Here is a 17,434-nt window from a genome sequence, read left to right as displayed (position 1 = left end):
AAATGTAGTTTGTGTTTTTATGAAGGAGGAACTAATATTTGAATTCACTTGACATCATCTTGAAATCCTTTATTTAAAAAAAAAATGTTTCATCAGCATCTTTTAAAGGTATTTTCGCTCGTCATTCCTCTCCTATATCGAAGCTCGTTCCATTCTTTTTTCTCTTTGAGGTTGACACACTCGCCACAAGAAACAGCAGCTTTAAAAAAAAAACACGTCGTACTTCTTTGTAGACAATAACTGATCCTTTCATAAATTACGATATCCAGTCAAGTCCTGCCAGCAATGAGCTACTACAATCCTTTTTGTTTTTTGGAAACAGTGTTGTCCTTTGTTTACGCAACATTGCATAAAGCTGCAGCGATGAAGTGGCATACCTGACAGTTCTCAACACATCCATCTTGTTCCAACACTTGACAGAGTCCTGCTCCGTTTGTGTTTTTTGGTCTTCTCTCCGTTATACTTTTACAGCGCTGCCAGCGGCAGGTCTGCGCTCGTAGCTGTACAAAAAGGTGGCTGCAATAACCAGCGTTGCCCCTGAGAAAAACACACTGACGTAGCCAGGAGAGGGAAGAAAAAGGCCAGAGATGTCTTCAAAGCAACATTTTCATTCAAAGCAATGTGTGAATAGCATGCATATGCATGTATTTACCCAGTAGGGTTGAAATCTTCCAACAGGAAATATGAGATCAGCGTGGACACCAGGATGGACAAAGAGGTAGCGAACCCTTTCAGGATGTTGTCGGCATATTTAATGACCACCGCTATGACTAAGCCTCCTAAAGCCTGCGGCCACACAAAAGCAACGCGCCCAAACGTATAAACGTCCGGATAAAGACCAACAAAGAAGAAATCCGGGATACCTGTAAGACAACCACTGTGCAGGTGATCTTGTTATAGCCTTGGAACATTCCAGATTGTGTCACTCGCTCGCCGTCATACACCATCATTCCTAATGTACCGAAGACAAACCCGAACAAACCTGCAGGAAACAAAATTCAATGCGCATCAATCAAAAATTCACTTCCCGAAGCAAGAACCAACAATTCATTTGACAAAGTGCGCTCACCCAGCTGGATGTTACGAACCCACAAACTCTGTTTGGTCTCCTTGAGAATTTTCTCAAAGTAAACCCCAGCAAAGCCGCTGGAGATGCATGCTATCAGCACAGCCATCAGACCCACAAACTGGCTGCTGGCCGAGAGGACTTTCTGTTCTGAATCTCCTCCGGACCCCGTGGGCCACTGCCGAGGTTTTAGCAAAAAACTAAATGAGATTCATGAGTGACTCCAATATAGGTGTAAATACGAGTGGCTACCTGCACTAACGTGACTCCGGCCATAAGGAAGAGAAGGGACAGCCATTGATAGAAACCCAACCTCCTGCCCAACATGGAGACGGAGAAAAGCGCTGTGGTCAAAATCTTCAACTGGTACGTCACCTAAACCAAACCAAAAACACTAAACTCTTTATCTCGGATTGTCGACTTACACGGTGGTCATTTCTGCAAATCGGATTTATTTGCTTGTGTCATTTCTTACTTGGATCCAACTATTTGTATACGCTCAATGAAATCGTCACCTTTCAAACATTTCGAGTGCAATGAGTAGCCACACACAAACTGGTCGTAGGTGTAACCTGATATGTGGCTGCATCCAGGTTGGACAAGGCAACATAGAGTAGATTGTTCTGCAGTGTGTAGATTCCTGCAGGAATGGCCAACTTCATGGTCTCCAGAGGCTTGCTCACAATCTCCTCCTTCAACAGCTTCTTCATGGCCCGCACACTCAAATCTACCCAACACAGAGACAGCCTTGTCAAGCTACCTAAAGATGCAGCCGACACACAGTCGGGCGGGCTACTGAGATCTTCCACGACTACATCGTTTGTGTATGGATACACCTAAAGTCGACCAAAGTGAGTGCAAAAAGTGGGGGACAACTCGACTCACTGTTCTCCATGAAGACCAGAAGGGTGCAGACGATGATCTTCATCACTTCGGCGGACACTACAGCGGATGACGCCAGGTAGCGAGGGCCATCTTCTTTTAGCGTGCGGGAGTAGCGCATGGTGAGTACCAGTGAGGTGGTCTGCAACACCAGAACTCCCAGAGATAGATACTTCAGCCTTCTGGAATGTATGGAGGACACCATGGTGGAGGACTCTTCCTGGGGAGTTTCCGTAGAGTCCTTTTGGAGAAAAAAAAAAAAAGAGAATCAATCAAGTAGCTCACAACATTACACTCCATGGCAGGGGTGCCCAAACATGGTCCTTGAGGGCCCCTTGATCAAGATTGCTCCTTCAGGGCTTGCTGGTGTCATCTGTCCGGACAAAAAAAAAAAAAAAAATCCTTCCATCCTTATGTGGAGTTGCCTATTAAAAGAATTGGCGCTACCTCAAAGCCTGCAGTGATGTGTATTTTTCCAGGCTGTGAAACAGGTCAAACTGGACTCGCGCTGGCGAGAAGATGATTTTCCTGTTTAGCTTGTAAAGTATATAGGTGTTAGCTTACTAATAAATCACAGCGGGACAGAGTGTTGTTTTTGAAATGCTTGGAGATAAAGCCCTGAATTTGGACAGAATAACAGCTGTGGCTCTTCTCAGGTGTTAGTTGTCCCTCCCAGTATATTTGGGTGTGTGTCATAACGCCTCCAAACAAAGTCGGTTGGTCCTCACACCTTCATTTTCCATTCATTGAAGTGTGACAATGAAGCTCACTGGACACATTAGCCAGACTCAACTCAATATGCAAACTGTCCACTCGTAACAAATTCCCAAATGTAAAACAGTGCTTTCCTTTCAATTGCAAAGGTGAGCCAGAAAGAAATTCCCAAAACAGCTCCATTTTTTTTTTTTCAATGTGTTTCATTCATAAAAAAAAAAAAATAATCCTGTACTCACATCATCCAATACTGTGAGTGAGTAACAGTACTTTCATTCATGAGATGATTCACAAGTAAAGCTGTGCAAATGGACATACATAGTGTAACAGAATGCCGTACCTGTTAAAAGAGGTTTTCATTTGCCTTACCGGGAGTTGACCCAAACAAATATTGAACTTTGCAACGTCACCAGGATGTAAATCCGCTAGCAATGATTTTCGACAAGTATGAGTTGGTTGCATGCAAACAGGTAGAAGTTAACATTCCGACTACAATTAAGAAAGCAGCTTTGGTGACAGCCATACTTTTGTTTATTCACTTTTTTCACGCATACAAATGACCGGACTACTTTATTGTTGCAATTTTTTTGTTTGAAAATATCCAAGACAACCAATTGAAACAATTCTAAGTCCAAGACAGTCGCTTTACCTGGAGGAGGGGGGCGTGTAAAAGGGATCCGGAAGCTTTCATCCACTAGATGCTGTCCTCTTCTCCTCTCCAAAATGTAGTAGTTTAAAAACCAAGTGTACCCAACATCCTGCACGGGGAGCCAAATGAAATACTCACATATACACACACCCTCTTTTTGGGCGGAGGCATGGAGCCTCCCTCCCTTGACATCCGGTATGAATGAGCTCTCCTGTCTGTCAGTCTGTCACACTATGAAGAATGGCGCCCTCTACTGGACATACCCATATTTGATCAACGCTGTCACGAGTATTTCTTATCGCTTGCAGTTTTGCAGACAAGCCTTACTTACCCAAAGCAAACTTGACCTTTTTGACAAACACATCATTTACCACTTTTATTGCTGCTTATAGTTTATTGTGAAACTTCTGCTTGTGTGAAAGTGAATGAAGATAGATCATCGTTGTTGTTGTTTACTTGAAGAGAAGCTACAAATTACAAACAGCCCAGAGGAGCTTCAGGCAATGGTACAGTGTTTCGAGACTTTTCTCCAAAAATTGATCAACATTTGTTTTTGATCTTGTGTCACATATTTAGCATCACATTGTTTTTATCATTGTCTTGGTTTGTCACGTATCTTGTCTTGTTGAAAGCACCTGATTTATTTATTTATGTCTTTACGTCTATTTATTTATTTATTTATTTATTTATTTATTTATTTATTACCGCTATTGAAACTCTAGGATTGCCAGTAAAGTACCTCCAGATGTTCTTTTACAACAGTGTCCTATTTGCCAACAAGAAATCTAATTGAAAATTGATTAAAATGATCCAGTTTCATTTAATCTGTCTGTCTGGAAATGATTATTTTATAAAGATAGATTTGTTCATCTGTCTGTGCTACAGGGAGGAGGAACAAAACGTTCAGCTGAATAAAGGTTTGTTTTTACCTCCTGCTCGTTGGATTAGAAGCTTCTTTCAGAAACTTTTGAACTGGAATTGGATGCATGTTATGCTTTTCAGTTGGACTTTTCTGTTGAAAGATGAACTGCATTTGCTCCTGAGGGATTTCAATTTCAAACTTAACAGTTTGATGGAAGTTGAAATATTTGCAATGACGTCATTTGAAGTGGGGATAAAAACAAAAAGCACATGCAACCTGAACATCATGAATCAAAATCAAATAGGGGGACGTGCAGGGTTTATTTTTTTTTTTGTTTTCCAGCAAGTTGAACACAAACAATGGAGCAAAACATGTCGACAGTGTCTGAAGCAAACAACCAAATAGCCAGAGTGAAATTATTTTTCAGTGCGCTTGAATAAAAAAACATTCAAGGAAACCACAAAACAGCAAAGCAACTAATTGTCTGCATTTCTTCTCCCCAAAATCATCTCCCTCCAAATGTAATAACTATTGAGGTATGTTTGTCCTGCATGCAACACTAAGTCCTTCAACAGGCATCATTTTCTGAACCCTGGGTGGAGCCTACAAGTCTAGTCAAGACTTAGTGAAATTTCATCAAAGCAGAAAAAAGCAGCAGCGAGGGCACAAGTCTAGAAAATGATTGCGGCAAGGACTTTTCATCCATCATGATCAAAACAGGGCCGATTGGGAATTACCTTTGTTTTTTGCTGTTTGTCATCACACTGTGCGACGTTATGGACGCCAAGAAACTTTGGAGGCAGCAGCAGCAGGATATTGATGCAGGTCAGAAAGGATAAACAGATACATATGATATAGTAGGTATTTATTTTTGTATTTGTTCTTTTCCACAGTTTTGAGCCAAGTGAAAACCAGACGACTCTTTGCGAGACAAAAGATCTCAAGGCCAATGGAGAGTCACAGATCTGTAGGTTTTCCAGCATGGTGATAGTACAGATATTTAGGAAGCTTACTTGCTTGGATTTTTTTCAGAAATGTAAGTCGCTGGTCCCGGCGTCCGTGCGGAACTGCAGCCTCTTTGGGGAGAGCTGCTCCCCCAACCAAGTGTGCTGCGGCCCCTGCTCCTTCTGCCGTTGTCGTTTCTTCAACTTCATCTGCCGCTGCTGGAAGAAGAAACCCCCGTGCTTGAGGAGGGAGAAAATTCCATGCGTGAGCTTCCAGGAAATATCATCTGGCTAGTTTGACGCTTAAAAACTCACTCCTGTTACTTTTACTCAAATGAGGATCTTCAATGAAATAAAATAATGATGTTAAAAAAAAAAAGAGCTGCTTGAAATGGGCAAACACATTTTTAGATGATCAATATGTGCTTCAGAGTAGAAAAAAAGATTTTGAGAACATGATAGCACTGATGCGGTGGAATGACCCACCCCAAATATATGAATAAGATATCATTTGGAAACTTGCATGTCTTACTAGATGTAGCACTCATACTGACAGTGGACAAAAAACTATTCAAGCCAACTGTGGAAAATCTTGTCTGGCAGGATGCGACGTAAATAACATATGATTGTTAGTCAGACTCTCAGTCAGTTCCCTTCAGAATCCAGACAGAGCGACATCACTTGAGCTCCGAGCAAGATGACAAATTGTTCAGAGCTCACGTTCAATATTGATCATGGTTATCTGGAGGCTTTGGTGCGAGGACTCAAGGCTGGGCTCCTTACTCAGACGGACTATCACAATCTGGCCCAGTGTGACACACTTGAAGGTGAGTGGTTCATTAAAAAGAAATGAATCAATGTATCTTTTCAATATATAGTCAGCAATATTGCTGAATTCATTCATGTCATTATATCACATTGAACAGAGTGAGCACTCAAAATTTTATTTTTATTTTTTTTTTTAAATACAATTAAGGAAGTGATTTTTGTACCAATTTCTAGTGTGTTGAAAACGGAACTCCCCTCTCTATCAGATATGAAGTTGCACCTTCAGAGTACAGACTACGGCCAGCTGCTGTGCTCAGCTGAGGAGGACCTGAGCGTGTCTCTGGTGGAGCGCAAACTGAGGGACAACCTGGTGACTGAATTCAACTACCTCCGCTCCAACAGTCTGCCACCGCTCTCCACCTTCCTTGATTATATCACGTAGGTTAGGACTCACATCATTCGAGGTTTCCTTTCATCCAATATGAAAATCATGTTCATTTCAATTTCTAGCTACGGCTACATGATCGACAACGTGGTGATGCTGATCACCGGAGCCCTGAAACAGAGGCAGGTGGAAGAACTACTTCCACGTTGTCATCCCCTGGGTGCATTTGAGCAAATGGCAGCAGTGGGCATGGCCCGCACTCCCACCGAACTCTACACAACAATCCTGGTGGACACTCCGCTCGGTGATGCTGACAACATTTTCACTCTTGTTTGGTGGTCAGTTGGCTCAATAAAACACCAGATTGATCAATCAATCACCGGCATCAAAGCCGCCAGCAGATCCAATTGTATATATGTTGCTGCAGGACATCACCCTTTGAGGACTACCATTTTCCAATCATAAAAGATCATTGTAAATGATTTGCTGGAAAATAATTCGAGACCGTGTTGTGTGTCACAGGTCAGTTTTTCCAGGAAGCTGTGTCAGAATCAAACTTGGATGAGATGGAGGCTGAAATACTGAGAAACAAACTTTATAAGGTGACAACCGCAAAATGTTTTTTTCGTCAATGTCAATATCATGCTTGATTTTCACTGCGTGTACTTTAAAGGCATATTTAGAGTCGTTTCACTCTTTCTGCGAGAACATCGGCGGTGGCGCAAAGGATATCATGTGTCCCGTTTTGGAGGTAGCGCTTTTATTCTCCTCGGAGGTGAGTCGCGTTTGTATCTGACACTAAATGTGCGCACAGTTTGAGGCAGACAGACGGGCCTTCATCATTACGATCAACTCCTTCGGGACAGACCTGAGTAGTGCAGATCGGAGTTCACTGTATCCATCTTGTGGTCAACTTTACCCCGAAGGCCTGCAATTGCTGTCCAAAGCCGAAGACCAGGAACAAGTTAAAGCCGTCGCTGACTCTTATCCTGTAAGGCGGCTCAAATCAAAAAAAAAAAAATTTATCTCTTGTATAAGATGTTATGTTTCTGATTATTGTATTCTATAAATCATTACAGGATTATCAAATTGTTTTTGACAACCAAGACCCACAGTGTGATTACAAGACTCTGGAAGACAGATTCTTTCAGCAAGAGGTAAATAAATTTAAAAAATGCCTCTCCGTATCAAAGAAACCAGATGTTCGGTGATTAATTATACGTTTTCTCTTTCGGGGGATTTAATGTTACCACTTAATATGTAAAAGCTTAGCTTTACATAATATGCCCATTTGTGTGAGTCATCCAAAATATGAAATCATAATATTTCTACCCTTTATGTTTTTCATCAGGTGAAACTGAACACACTTACGTTCCTCCAGCAGTTCCACTTTGGCGTGTTTTATTCCTACGTCAAACTGAAGGAGCAGGAGATCCGCAATATTATCTGGATTGCCGAGTGCGTCACTCAGAGACAAAAGTCCAAGATACACAATTACATCACCACCTTTTAGGCTACGAGGATGAGACATGTGAAAAATCACTGAATTTAATAAAACAAGTTGAATTACACCAAAGTCAGTCAGCCATCATCTTCATTGTTTGTACAACAGGGGAAAAAAAAAAAAGCAAACGAGGCATAAATGTCTCATTTTGGCTCTTCAAAAATGTGTTCCATCTTTAACCTTGCACTGAAAAAAAAAAAACAATCAATCAGGAGAAATATTAACTATTGGCCAAAAAGTGGATGAATACGAGGGCCTGACTTACCGCACTGAAGCGGCACCTCGAGGGGGACGTAGTTGTGTTGGCACAGATGAACAAAAGCAGACGCTAATCGACAAGGAGCCGTGGAGGAGCTTGACTCGCAAAGCCGGGAGAACTGGCCAGGATCCACCTGATAGACACAACCTGCTGACGACGCGGATCCACCTCACTCAATTCCAGCAGCTTTCATACTCACCACCCTGAAACAGGAACTTAGAGGAGAATCAGGAGAGGAGAAAAGGAAGTCACATGTCACTGCACTCGTGGTCGCTATGACTTCCTCGTTAGTTGTTGCTCTCGTACACTCCGAGTTCACCTAAGCGCGGAGCATAAGTTATACAATGATAAATTGTGTCCCCCAAAAAAAACATCAGACTTACCTGCCAGTTGTCGAAAAACTCGTTGATATTTTCAGCTTGGGAACCATCCCGCAAAGGTGAGTCATTGCCCACTTCGTTGTCATTGGTCCCCAACACACCGGTCGATGCGCCTTGACATACGAGTGACCCGACTTAAGAGTCTTTCGCTCAATTGTTTTGGTTTGAGAGCTGACACATTTAAACCCAACTTTCCTACCGTGCGACCATCCGTCGAGAGTCAAGCCGCACAGGTCGGTCCTCAGGTCGCATGTGAGCGACACGCCGTGGTGATCGGACACTTCCACCATGTGCGATCCCCGATGGACAGTGACACCTCCGTGGCTTCGCCACTTGTGTGTCACGGTGTTGTTGCATTGAACCTTCACCTGTGGCACAAACAACGCTTTCAACAACTTGTGAAAGAATGTGTGACGACGTCATGGTCCTCCTATACCTGTCCATTGCGCTGAATGCTGACAGTGCTATTATTCAACCTGAGTAAGAGAAGGTTGTGTGGGTTTGAATTGAGCACAAGTGTGAACGAAGGGTCAGCTCTGGTATCCTCGGCCAGTAGAAGCGGGCAGGAGCTCGGCAGCTCGTACAGACGGCCGTCGAACGTGACTACAAATTGATCTGCCGCTAACAGAGCTTGATCTGTTGGCAAGGGAGACCAAATGTAAGGAGCAGAGGTCAGAAAGACTGAATGACAAGTGGTTCTTACAAACAAATGGGCTATCCATGATCCTTCTCTTGAGGCGGTAAAGTTCAGCCGTGGGTTGAATTGAGGCCAGGCTTTGCAGGGGTTTTAGAAGACACTCTTCTAAAAGGATCCCCACCAGACCGGCTTCGGATACTCGGCTCCAGGGCAGGGGGGGCAACCGTATAGACACAGCGAGAGAACACTCGCTGGGTAGACATATGAAGACATTCCCATGAAGTATATTTCTCCTCACATATTTCCCAGCCACGAGCGAGGTACCTGGAGGAGTATTTATAGAGCGATGCCAGTTGTTTTCTGAGCCCAGAAAGAGCCAGTGCCATTTTGCTTTCCACCCAGTGGTACGTGTGTTGGCCTGCCTAATAAATGGCAAACGATGGAAAATTAGCGGCATGATATGAATCAGAGAAAAAACACGTAGGTATTTCTTACAAAATCCACGGCGCGGCTGAGCATCGTCACGCTTCCCGGCGCTAGCGGCCTTAGCTGAGGGCTCTGCAGCAAAAGGGACGAGGCCCGCAGAAGTTTGTCAGTCCACAAAACGACAGCTTGCCTCCACACATGGTCCACCCGCTGGCCTTTAACATCCTGGTAGACGCCTGCGAGAGTGGCCAAGGGCCCTGTGCACGGCAAAAACACACTCCATGATGATTTTGTTATCTGCTGGTCTATCTGGGTCACTTACTCTTCAGCTCCATCTGTCCCAGCAGCGAGGTGCGCTGTAAAAGGTCCAGACAACGAGGCAGGCTTGTGGTGAGGAGATGCCGGAGGGAGCTACCGAACCACAGACTCTTGCTTGGGTGTCCTAAAAGGGACTCGGCTTGTTGGGCAAGAAGCAGAGGCACGGTGCTTAGCTCTTGGAGCAACTCACTGTCTCTGGACTGGAGAGAGAGAGAGAGAAGGAAAAGTGCTTGTAAAATGGTTTTAGTTTATGGCGAAACAACAGATTTCACAAATGCTAAGAAATTGAGACATCGGGAAAGAAATGACGCTCAGCTCTTGGAGCAACTCGCTGTCTCTGGAGTGGAGAGAAGCAAAAGTGCTTGTGAAAATGTTTTATTTTGCGGCGAGACAACATTTTTCACCCATACTAAGAAATTGAGACATGGGGAAAAGAAAGGAATTCAAAACGACGTGGGAGAACGCCAATAAATTCTCATGAGATATTGGCAACATAGTCACCTGTTGTCTGAATTCAGCGAGGAGATATTTCATGATCTTGATTCTCTCCAACAACTTCTTCCTGACCTGGGAGCTGACAGCTTGAATTCGTGTCTTTAAAAACAAAGGTAAAATATGTCATGCAAAAAAAAAAGACTCACAAATATTTGCCTCTTGAGGTCAACTTGATTTGAGGTTCTCTCTTTTTTTGCACGATATCCAAAGAGTGCCGTAAAGATACCTCAAGTCCAGTAAGGCTCTCCACACAGCCGCTTGCTCTCAGCGTCAATCTTTGATGGTCTGCTCCCGCAGTCAGACTTGCCAAAGTTTCCACTTGGCTGCTGCCGCCATCTCTTTTTTCTACATCCAGCGTGAAATTGTGACTTGTCCCCAAACATGCCACCACGGAAACCTTCTCACTCAGCCCAGTACCTGGACAAAATCGACAATATCCAGTGTACTATCCTAACTGGACAGGTGCAGTCTATTCAATGTGCCTTTCATTCTGTACCGTTTTTATAACCTGCAGTGGTCTGGACGCATCTTCCTTCCTTTGTGCCATTCAACCACATCTCCTCTCTGTGGTCCAGTCTAGCGCGTACAAGAAGCCCAGACCCCTGGAGCCATGACAAAACACTGCCTCCTACCTCCACACTCCAATTCCCCATCCTGGACTGATGGATGGACGATACTCGTTATTGTTACTCGAGGAGGACCTTCAACGACAAATCTATTTTACTAGCCGTTCCTGAATTTTGCTTTACCTCAGTAAAGAGAGTCACATTGGAGAGCCGAGCAGTAGACGAGTTGGTCAGGGCGAGCGTGAGGCTCCACAGGTCGGGGCGGCCAGCTACGGACAGACGAGACCGCGTGGAAAACATCTCCTCTCCGGAGTTCAGCCTGTGGGATCCCGACCACGTCACGGTCTGAAAGACACAAACGCACGAGGAGACGGGGGTTGCGTATGGTCTAGATGTTGCACGTTGAATTTTGTTCCGTGACCTAGCGCGTAACTCGATTGACCCTCGTCAATTTTCTCCATTGAAATCGAGATGGCATTGTTATTTTTATCTGTATGATTGACAGATGGACGTGGAAAAGTACAGGAAGTGATGTACTTACAGGCTGTGGGGGGCAGAGGGCTAGCAAAACGGTGTATTCAAAGCCATCCCGGAGATTGCTTTGGATTTTAGTTAAGACTGAATGCGAGGGACAAGGTGCGGGAGAAACCTTGTCCAGGCCGACGTTCACCTGGAGGCTGTGCATTCCTCCTGCACCTTTCTAAAGAAACACACAAAATAAGAAAGGAGAATTGATCGAAGTCCAAGCTTTTGCAAAGTGGCTGTACCTGATACTTTATGCCTTGTTTGACACTCCTGTTGCCCCATCTCAGCTCAGCATTTTGTGAGAACAGATTTCCTTCCTGGCTAAGTGAGACACAACCTTTGACAGGAGACACCGCCATCTACTCACACACAAATATACGATTAATAGGTTCGGAACCTTGATGAATTGAGATTGACATATTTGCTTCCCCCACCGTTTGGGATGACAATTGAGCACAAGCCTGTCCCCTGCTGGAGTTGTCCCGCCATCGTTTGTTTAGGCTGATCGAAACGTTGACTGGCATTCCACTGACCAACGACAGCTGGGTCTGAGTTGAGGAAAAATAATACAACATTTCATTTGAAATCTGTGACCCACTCCAACCACAACACACACAGGTCAACAGAATATTTGACCCATGTATGATGTCCCACCATCTGCTGGAAGCTGCGCTGCGCTTTCTCAGCGCTGTGCATGAGCGTGTGAAGAGAAATCTGGCTAGCAAATGACGAGAAGGGCTGTTTCAACTCCAACTTGGTCTCATTCATCTCTTTGGATTGATTCCACAAACCCAGAGCTCTGATCTTGAAACAGACAAAAGCCAAATGTGACAATAAATGTTTTTGTCCCCCCCCCCCCCCCCAAAAAAAAGATGACAGTCATCAGTTTGATTGTGTTTAAAGGCCACCTGTTCCAGTCGACCGTGTCTCATCCAGTCGAGAGAAATGCTGTCCAGATGGCCTTGAAAGGATCGCTCCAGCGCCAACTCCAAATTGATCAAACGAGGCCGGCACTTGATCTGAACTACGGTCAATCACAGGACTGTATCATCAAAAACTGTACACTTAAAGGTTGAGGAACATGATTTCAAAAAAATGTAAAAAAAGAGTTGATAAAGTTGATAAAAGGCTGAGAAAAAGCAAAACACAAAACATAAATACAGCAGTGATCCCAACCAATAGGCTGCAACATAATAAAGAGATCAGTGTGTGTGAAAAGAAAAATGATCGAGTATTATTTCATTCATAATCAAAACAATAATCATTTTGAAAAGTTCTGGTGTGTGCACCAATTGAGGGCAGTATGATACAGCCATGAACTCAGCCCTGCCTTTTGACTTACCTTTTAAGGAGCCATTCCCGTTCTCGGGTGATGGAGGTGCTGTGTAAAGCCCTGCCAAAGTGAACTCCTGCTTTCCCCACAAGGCTCCGTGTTGCACGAGGTAACTCCAGTTCCTGGCTTCATATCTAGTCTTCAGTGCAACAGTCCTCGGAAGCAGCTTCAACTATCAAATGCAGACAGCGTTATACGATAAAAAGTCTGTGTCGGAAAATATCAACAATACCTGAGGGTACGAGTGTTTGAGCTCTAGACAATGTCTGTATCCACTGTCAATCACCGCCAACTCCCCAAGGCTCCATAGTCGCCTCTTGCCGGACAGCACCTCCACCGAAGCTCCCACAGCGGACCGGGATTGGTTGAACTAGACGGGAGGAGGAGGAGGAGGCAGATCATTTGTGACCCGATGTCAAGTCTGCCTGGGTCATTACTGAGCGATACAACCGACCTGTGAGTGGAAACTGAGTTGTGATGGGAAGTAGAGCTGCATTTTGGGAATACTCTGGACCACCTTCACCATCAGGTCCTTGCTGGACAAAACATTTTGTCATCTATGATTTCATCCATTGGAGTCCGGATTATTTGCATGCCTACCTGTTGGGGAGATGATGCCCTTGGATGATGATTGCAAGTGAGGACGTGAGTTCAGGGTTCACTGCCATGGAGCACTTCAGCTGTGAGCCAGACAGTCTTCCCCATGCTTCAACCTAAATGAACAAACACAGAGATGGTTGGCGATCTACAAATAGTTTTGTGGTCGAAGCCTTCTCCTCTGTGTTTGTAATGTTTCCGACCTGCAAGGCAGGAGTGGAGTCTCCAGCTCTGGTGCGTTTGAGAGTAACTCTGCCTTCTTTGGACACTCCCTGTAGCCCCCAACCTGCAACATCTCCAACCAAGCGAATCCTCCAATCATGATTATGGGCAAGCGCTGAGATGCTCCTCACAGGGCCTGTAGAGAAGATGTCACCTCATATCATAAGAGGATTTAATTTTCCCCTTCCTTGGAGGCTTCAAACAATCGGACCTTTAAAGTGCACGGTCACTGCAGTGTTGAGACTGAAATATTTCCATGTTTGATTTGAAGGCGAGGGAGAGTAGGAGAGAAGTACAGCCAGATGTCCATCAACCAAGCTCACATTCAGACCAGAGTCCAACATCTTATGGCCATCTACAGTAACCTGCGCCTTGGACAGAAGCTGGGACAGTGTTCCTTGAATGGAACATAAGCCCTTCAAGACACATAAATAAAAACATAAATACATTTATGCATCCACTCTTATGTCAGCTTTGTGAGCAACAATTCATTTCTATAAAAAAAAAAAAAATAACATATTCCATTCCAAAAAATGTTAGTTCAATATAAAAGAAAAACCCACAAGAATTATTAGTATTTTTTATTTTATTTTTTTGTACCTGGATATTGTCCGGTATTCCTCTTTGCTGTAGCCACGATAAACTCTGCCACACGATTGCTTGTATTTCTTTGCTCATGGGAAAACATTTCATATTTAGCCTCAGTCCTGCTCGCTCATGTCCAAATCGGGCATTTACGGTTAGGGTCTTCCCCTCAGAGGACCCAATCTGCAACTATATCAACAAGTTAGTATCTAAAATATGTCAAAGTTGGTGATTGGCTAAAAAATACCTGGATACTGCTGTTGCCAGGGATTCCCACTGAATTGAGGGAAGTCAGAGTATGATGGAAATGACTCTTGACAAGAACTGTCTGATGCGCTTTCTCTATGGTCGTCTCGTGATCTAACTGTCATCCAGACAGGGCAATTTTGATTTTCCCCCAAAAATATAGCAATACATGTCACAATCTTCTTACCTTTTGGTTGCGTGTTCTGCAGTGTATCCTGTAATAATCGGAGTGATTGCCATGATTCCCAGAACTCAGAGACATTTCAGTGTCAGTGGTGAGACCCAGCTTCTTTAACAGGGGCACGGAGTGGTTGAAATGAAGCGTGACCTCATTTTGGGCCTGGAGAAAAAAACATTATGGAGCTCAGAGGATCCCATTAAATTCTGCAAAGCTATCAGATGTTATTGTGCATCAAAAACAACAAATATGAATTCTCCCGTACTCCTTCCACATATCTCTCAAGCCAGACTTTGAACAAAAACATTTCTCGTTCCTACTTTCCCCCACATTATTCAATCTTCCATTTCGTAGGCTGACTTGAACTTTTGACATTTCAACAATTTGGCAGCTTTACTTGACTATGACTACAGAAATTGCATTCTCTGGTATAAATTTCAAACCTTGTTTTTTTGAAGAGCAACTAAGGAATGCATCTCAGCATTATCCATCGCCAGGGATACTTGCGATTCAGCATAAGTTGGGGTGACAATCAAGGATCCAGAGGCCTGCATCATGTCTGGACTACCCCACTCCTAGAAAGCACACATGTGAGAAATTCAAGCGATGGCGGAAATGATATCGTGCAATATACCTGAATGACACTGCAGTTGTTGTGGTACACAAGTGAGCCCTGCAGGCCGGAACGTGACATCACAAATCCTCTGGCTCTCACGGCGCATTCATCCAATCCAAAGAGGGCCTCCCCGGCGCATTGTTGTTTGCCGAGCTTGCCGATGAGCGTCACTTTGGTGCGTTGGGGGAAATTTCCCAGAGCAGGAAGCTTGTGCCTCAACTCACCCTCCGCACTTAACTCTGGCCATGTCTGTGCAACAAGTTGCAGGAAAGCGTTTTTGCCGTCCACCGTGATTGCCCATTTACCATCAGCCTCCCGCCATGCTGATCCGTTCAACTGAGTCGGAGGAAAAAAAAATTGGTCATTGGAAATAGTTTTGAGTATATTTTCCCCCAAATGATACCTGCAACGTCGGGCAATCCGACCGGAGAGCCCAGAAGTGCCGTGCCCTGTCTCGGTCCTCCACAAATCTTATCTGACAGGCTCCAGCTTTAAGGAACAGAGTCTGCTCAGCGCCTCCCGGAGCAGTGGCCTCCACGATGACCATCTGAGGAACACCTCGGCTCCTCAACCCTGAGATATCGTGGGTAAGAGTTGCTGAGAGATGCGGGGAGCTGCAGGAATCCCGTAGCTCAAAAGTGAGCTCTTGCTTGTCTGCCCTCAGAGAGGAGCTGATCATACGCCTGCATGGGTCCCCTGACAAAGATCCGTGAAGAACCAGGGTGGCAGGAATGATAGTTCCCTGAGGAAGAGGAAACATGATGAGAAGAACAAATGTGGCTTGCCAAATAAAAAAAAAAATCTTCTCAATGCTGTTCACTGTTTCTTACCTTTAAGACCGGGCAATGGTTGGCCACCTGGACACTGTAAGAAAATCGTTTGCTCTCTGCTTCTGAAGATTTATTCAAAAGGCCACTGAAGTGACAATTTCCCATCTCCAGACCAACGTTCACAAAAGGCGGGCGTGTTGCTGAAAGACTGATGAACAGTGCTCCATTGGAAGGAATCCCCAGTGCGTGTATGGCCTGGACCGATGCGTTGAAACAAAGTCGAGGCTGAAAGGTGAGCAATAACTTCATGCTGCCTTTCTGTTTATCTTGAGCTACGAGATCAACGTTGACATTTGTAGAGGAACCAGAACGATCGATGGAGATGTTCATTGACGTCCGCGAGGGTCGGAGCGTCTATAAAAACAAAAGGAAGAATGAATTTGAAGGATTGGCTTTGCAAAGAAGTAAACATCCATTTGACTCCAATGGAAAGTAGTGAGTCATATCCAGTAGGAAAATGTCTCCGCTGCTTTCCTTTAGCGAGGAAACAAGATTTGTGACATGCATCTTGTTTCCCGTCTAACCTTCAGTAAGACACATTGCTGATGACCCCAAAAATTCCACTGGCTCCTCCTGTCCTCTCCTCTCCTTTGTTGATTGAGCAGAAGCATGGAACATTCATCACTTGCTACTCCGAGAGACACGTTTTGGTCAAGCGTCATCCCGAGTGAGGGGGAGGACTCAAAAGCGCAGAAGAGCGAGCCCCATTGATGCTGCCCTTCAGCTTTCCATTCCTTCACGAGCAGAGAGAAGATGCAATGGATGGCGTCTTGATGGTTTTGGAAGTGAAGAGCAGCCTTCAGTCCATCTTTCACAGCTTGTCCGTGTGCCACGAAAGAGGTCTTCCGTGTTTCATTCCGGTGGAGTCTTCTAATCTGCTCCAGCACTAACCTTCCCTTCCCTTTGCATCGCAAAGACACCAGCAGAGCGGAACTGACCGAATCCCACAATGTCCTAACATCTGCCCAGACGTGACACCAGCTTTCCAACCTCACGCGACCGATCATCTCGGCTTTCTCTATCATCCGGTGACCTCCGTATTCAAGTCGTCCGTGCCAGCCATACAGCCCGCCCTTCTCCACTCTCGTTCCCAAATTCAAATGGGTCCTCCACGAGCCAACCGCCAATCCAATCCCCAAGGCCCATCTCTGAGGCCCGGGTCGGAGAAGCAGTCTGAGGGCACATTTTGTGGGCGCTCCGTAAGAACTCGACAGGTTAGCTTTGAACTCCCTCTGACCATTTGGACTCAAACAGCCTTTAGCTTCGGCGCTGAAGCTCGGGTGAGCGAGCGCCATAGCGTAGCAGATCCTGTTGTGAGGTCTATGAGAGGCAAACGCTCGTACCTCCACTGGGCCACCCGCCGCGTCTCCATAACAGCGTGCCGAGAGATGGTCTGCGGCCGTGTCCCCTGTGCGGTTCATCTGTGAAAACAAAGCCCCCTGCATGT

The 17,434-nt window shown here is 44.9% G+C and overlaps 4 protein-coding genes across 6 annotated transcripts in view; 2 read left to right on the top strand and 2 right to left on the bottom strand.

The window, feature by feature from the left end:
• Positions 1-54: 54 nt before the first annotated feature.
• On the bottom strand, positions 55-3,463 carry slc35a3b (solute carrier family 35 member A3b). Of its 2 annotated transcripts, XR_015068197.1 has the most exons (9): positions 3,312-3,463; positions 1,952-2,189; positions 1,639-1,793; positions 1,319-1,441; positions 1,070-1,244; positions 864-982; positions 653-786; positions 378-551; positions 55-199 (listed from the first exon to the last, which is right to left on the bottom strand). XR_015068197.1 is itself a non-coding variant. In XM_085930012.1 (8 exons), exons 1-8 carry the CDS (start codon positions 3,351-3,353, stop codon positions 458-460), a joined length of 1,080 nt encoding a protein of 359 aa, XP_085786138.1. In that variant the 5' UTR covers positions 3,354-3,463; the 3' UTR covers positions 55-457. The 2 variants fall into 2 exon arrangements, 1 of the variants encoding a protein (XP_085786138.1); XM_085930012.1 differs by having other exon boundaries at positions 55-551.
• Positions 3,464-4,907: 1,444 nt separating this feature from the next.
• On the top strand, positions 4,908-5,412 carry asip2b (agouti signaling protein, nonagouti homolog (mouse) 2b). The gene is made up of 3 exons (XM_085930274.1): positions 4,908-4,998; positions 5,067-5,140; positions 5,206-5,412. Exons 1-3 carry the CDS (start codon positions 4,950-4,952, stop codon positions 5,410-5,412), a joined length of 330 nt encoding a protein of 109 aa, XP_085786400.1. The 5' UTR covers positions 4,908-4,949.
• The window catches only part of apoltp (apolipoprotein lipid transfer particle homolog), a 30,845-nt gene continuing 18,605 nt past the window's right edge, over positions 5,195-17,434 (bottom strand). The window contains exons 43-77 of one of the 2 annotated variants that reach the window (XM_085929691.1): positions 17,331-17,408; positions 15,988-16,341; positions 15,561-15,899; positions 15,176-15,493; positions 14,985-15,116; positions 14,551-14,703; positions 14,365-14,481; positions 14,133-14,306; positions 13,744-13,948; positions 13,514-13,668; positions 13,314-13,426; positions 13,168-13,249; positions 12,946-13,083; positions 12,723-12,885; positions 12,289-12,404; positions 12,035-12,184; positions 11,815-11,928; positions 11,623-11,739; positions 11,397-11,555; positions 11,039-11,200; positions 10,786-10,948; positions 10,516-10,706; positions 10,296-10,388; positions 9,799-9,994; positions 9,546-9,733; positions 9,375-9,472; positions 9,117-9,301; positions 8,850-9,049; positions 8,613-8,781; positions 8,417-8,526; positions 8,233-8,352; positions 8,040-8,166; positions 7,642-7,960; positions 7,139-7,270; positions 5,195-5,357 (exon numbers count right to left, since the gene is read on the bottom strand). In XM_085929691.1, coding sequence (XP_085785817.1) covers positions 7,950-7,960; positions 8,040-8,166; positions 8,233-8,352; positions 8,417-8,526; positions 8,613-8,781; positions 8,850-9,049; positions 9,117-9,301; positions 9,375-9,472; positions 9,546-9,733; positions 9,799-9,994; positions 10,296-10,388; positions 10,516-10,706; positions 10,786-10,948; positions 11,039-11,200; positions 11,397-11,555; positions 11,623-11,739; positions 11,815-11,928; positions 12,035-12,184; positions 12,289-12,404; positions 12,723-12,885; positions 12,946-13,083; positions 13,168-13,249; positions 13,314-13,426; positions 13,514-13,668; positions 13,744-13,948; positions 14,133-14,306; positions 14,365-14,481; positions 14,551-14,703; positions 14,985-15,116; positions 15,176-15,493; positions 15,561-15,899; positions 15,988-16,341; positions 17,331-17,408 — 5,190 coding nt within the window. In that variant the 3' untranslated portion in view covers positions 5,195-5,357; positions 7,139-7,270; positions 7,642-7,949. Of the gene's footprint in view, positions 5,358-7,138; positions 7,271-7,641; positions 7,961-8,039; positions 8,167-8,232; positions 8,353-8,416; positions 8,527-8,612; positions 8,782-8,849; positions 9,050-9,116; positions 9,302-9,374; positions 9,473-9,545; positions 9,734-9,798; positions 9,995-10,295; positions 10,389-10,515; positions 10,707-10,785; positions 10,949-11,038; positions 11,201-11,396; positions 11,556-11,622; positions 11,740-11,814; positions 11,929-12,034; positions 12,185-12,288; positions 12,405-12,722; positions 12,886-12,945; positions 13,084-13,167; positions 13,250-13,313; positions 13,427-13,513; positions 13,669-13,743; positions 13,949-14,132; positions 14,307-14,364; positions 14,482-14,550; positions 14,704-14,984; positions 15,117-15,175; positions 15,494-15,560; positions 15,900-15,987; positions 16,342-17,330; positions 17,409-17,434 lie in introns of those variants that run through there. The other variant, XM_085929692.1, reaches the window with a different exon arrangement.
• Positions 5,815-7,783, top strand: LOC147045862 (V-type proton ATPase subunit d 1-like). Its single transcript, XM_085929693.1, has 8 exons — positions 5,815-5,944; positions 6,152-6,323; positions 6,396-6,574; positions 6,793-6,872; positions 6,944-7,021; positions 7,085-7,261; positions 7,350-7,427; positions 7,622-7,783. Exons 1-8 carry the CDS (start codon positions 5,815-5,817, stop codon positions 7,781-7,783), a joined length of 1,056 nt encoding a protein of 351 aa, XP_085785819.1.

This window comes from Syngnathus leptorhynchus, chromosome 14 (genome assembly GCF_054491065.1).
Source record: "Syngnathus leptorhynchus isolate UIUO chromosome 14, UIUO_Slep, whole genome shotgun sequence".
In the NCBI taxonomy this organism is placed as follows: Eukaryota; Metazoa; Chordata; class Actinopteri; order Syngnathiformes; family Syngnathidae; genus Syngnathus; species Syngnathus leptorhynchus.
Note: the sequence above shows the minus strand (reverse complement) of the source record. Positions and strands in the feature narration are given on the sequence as shown.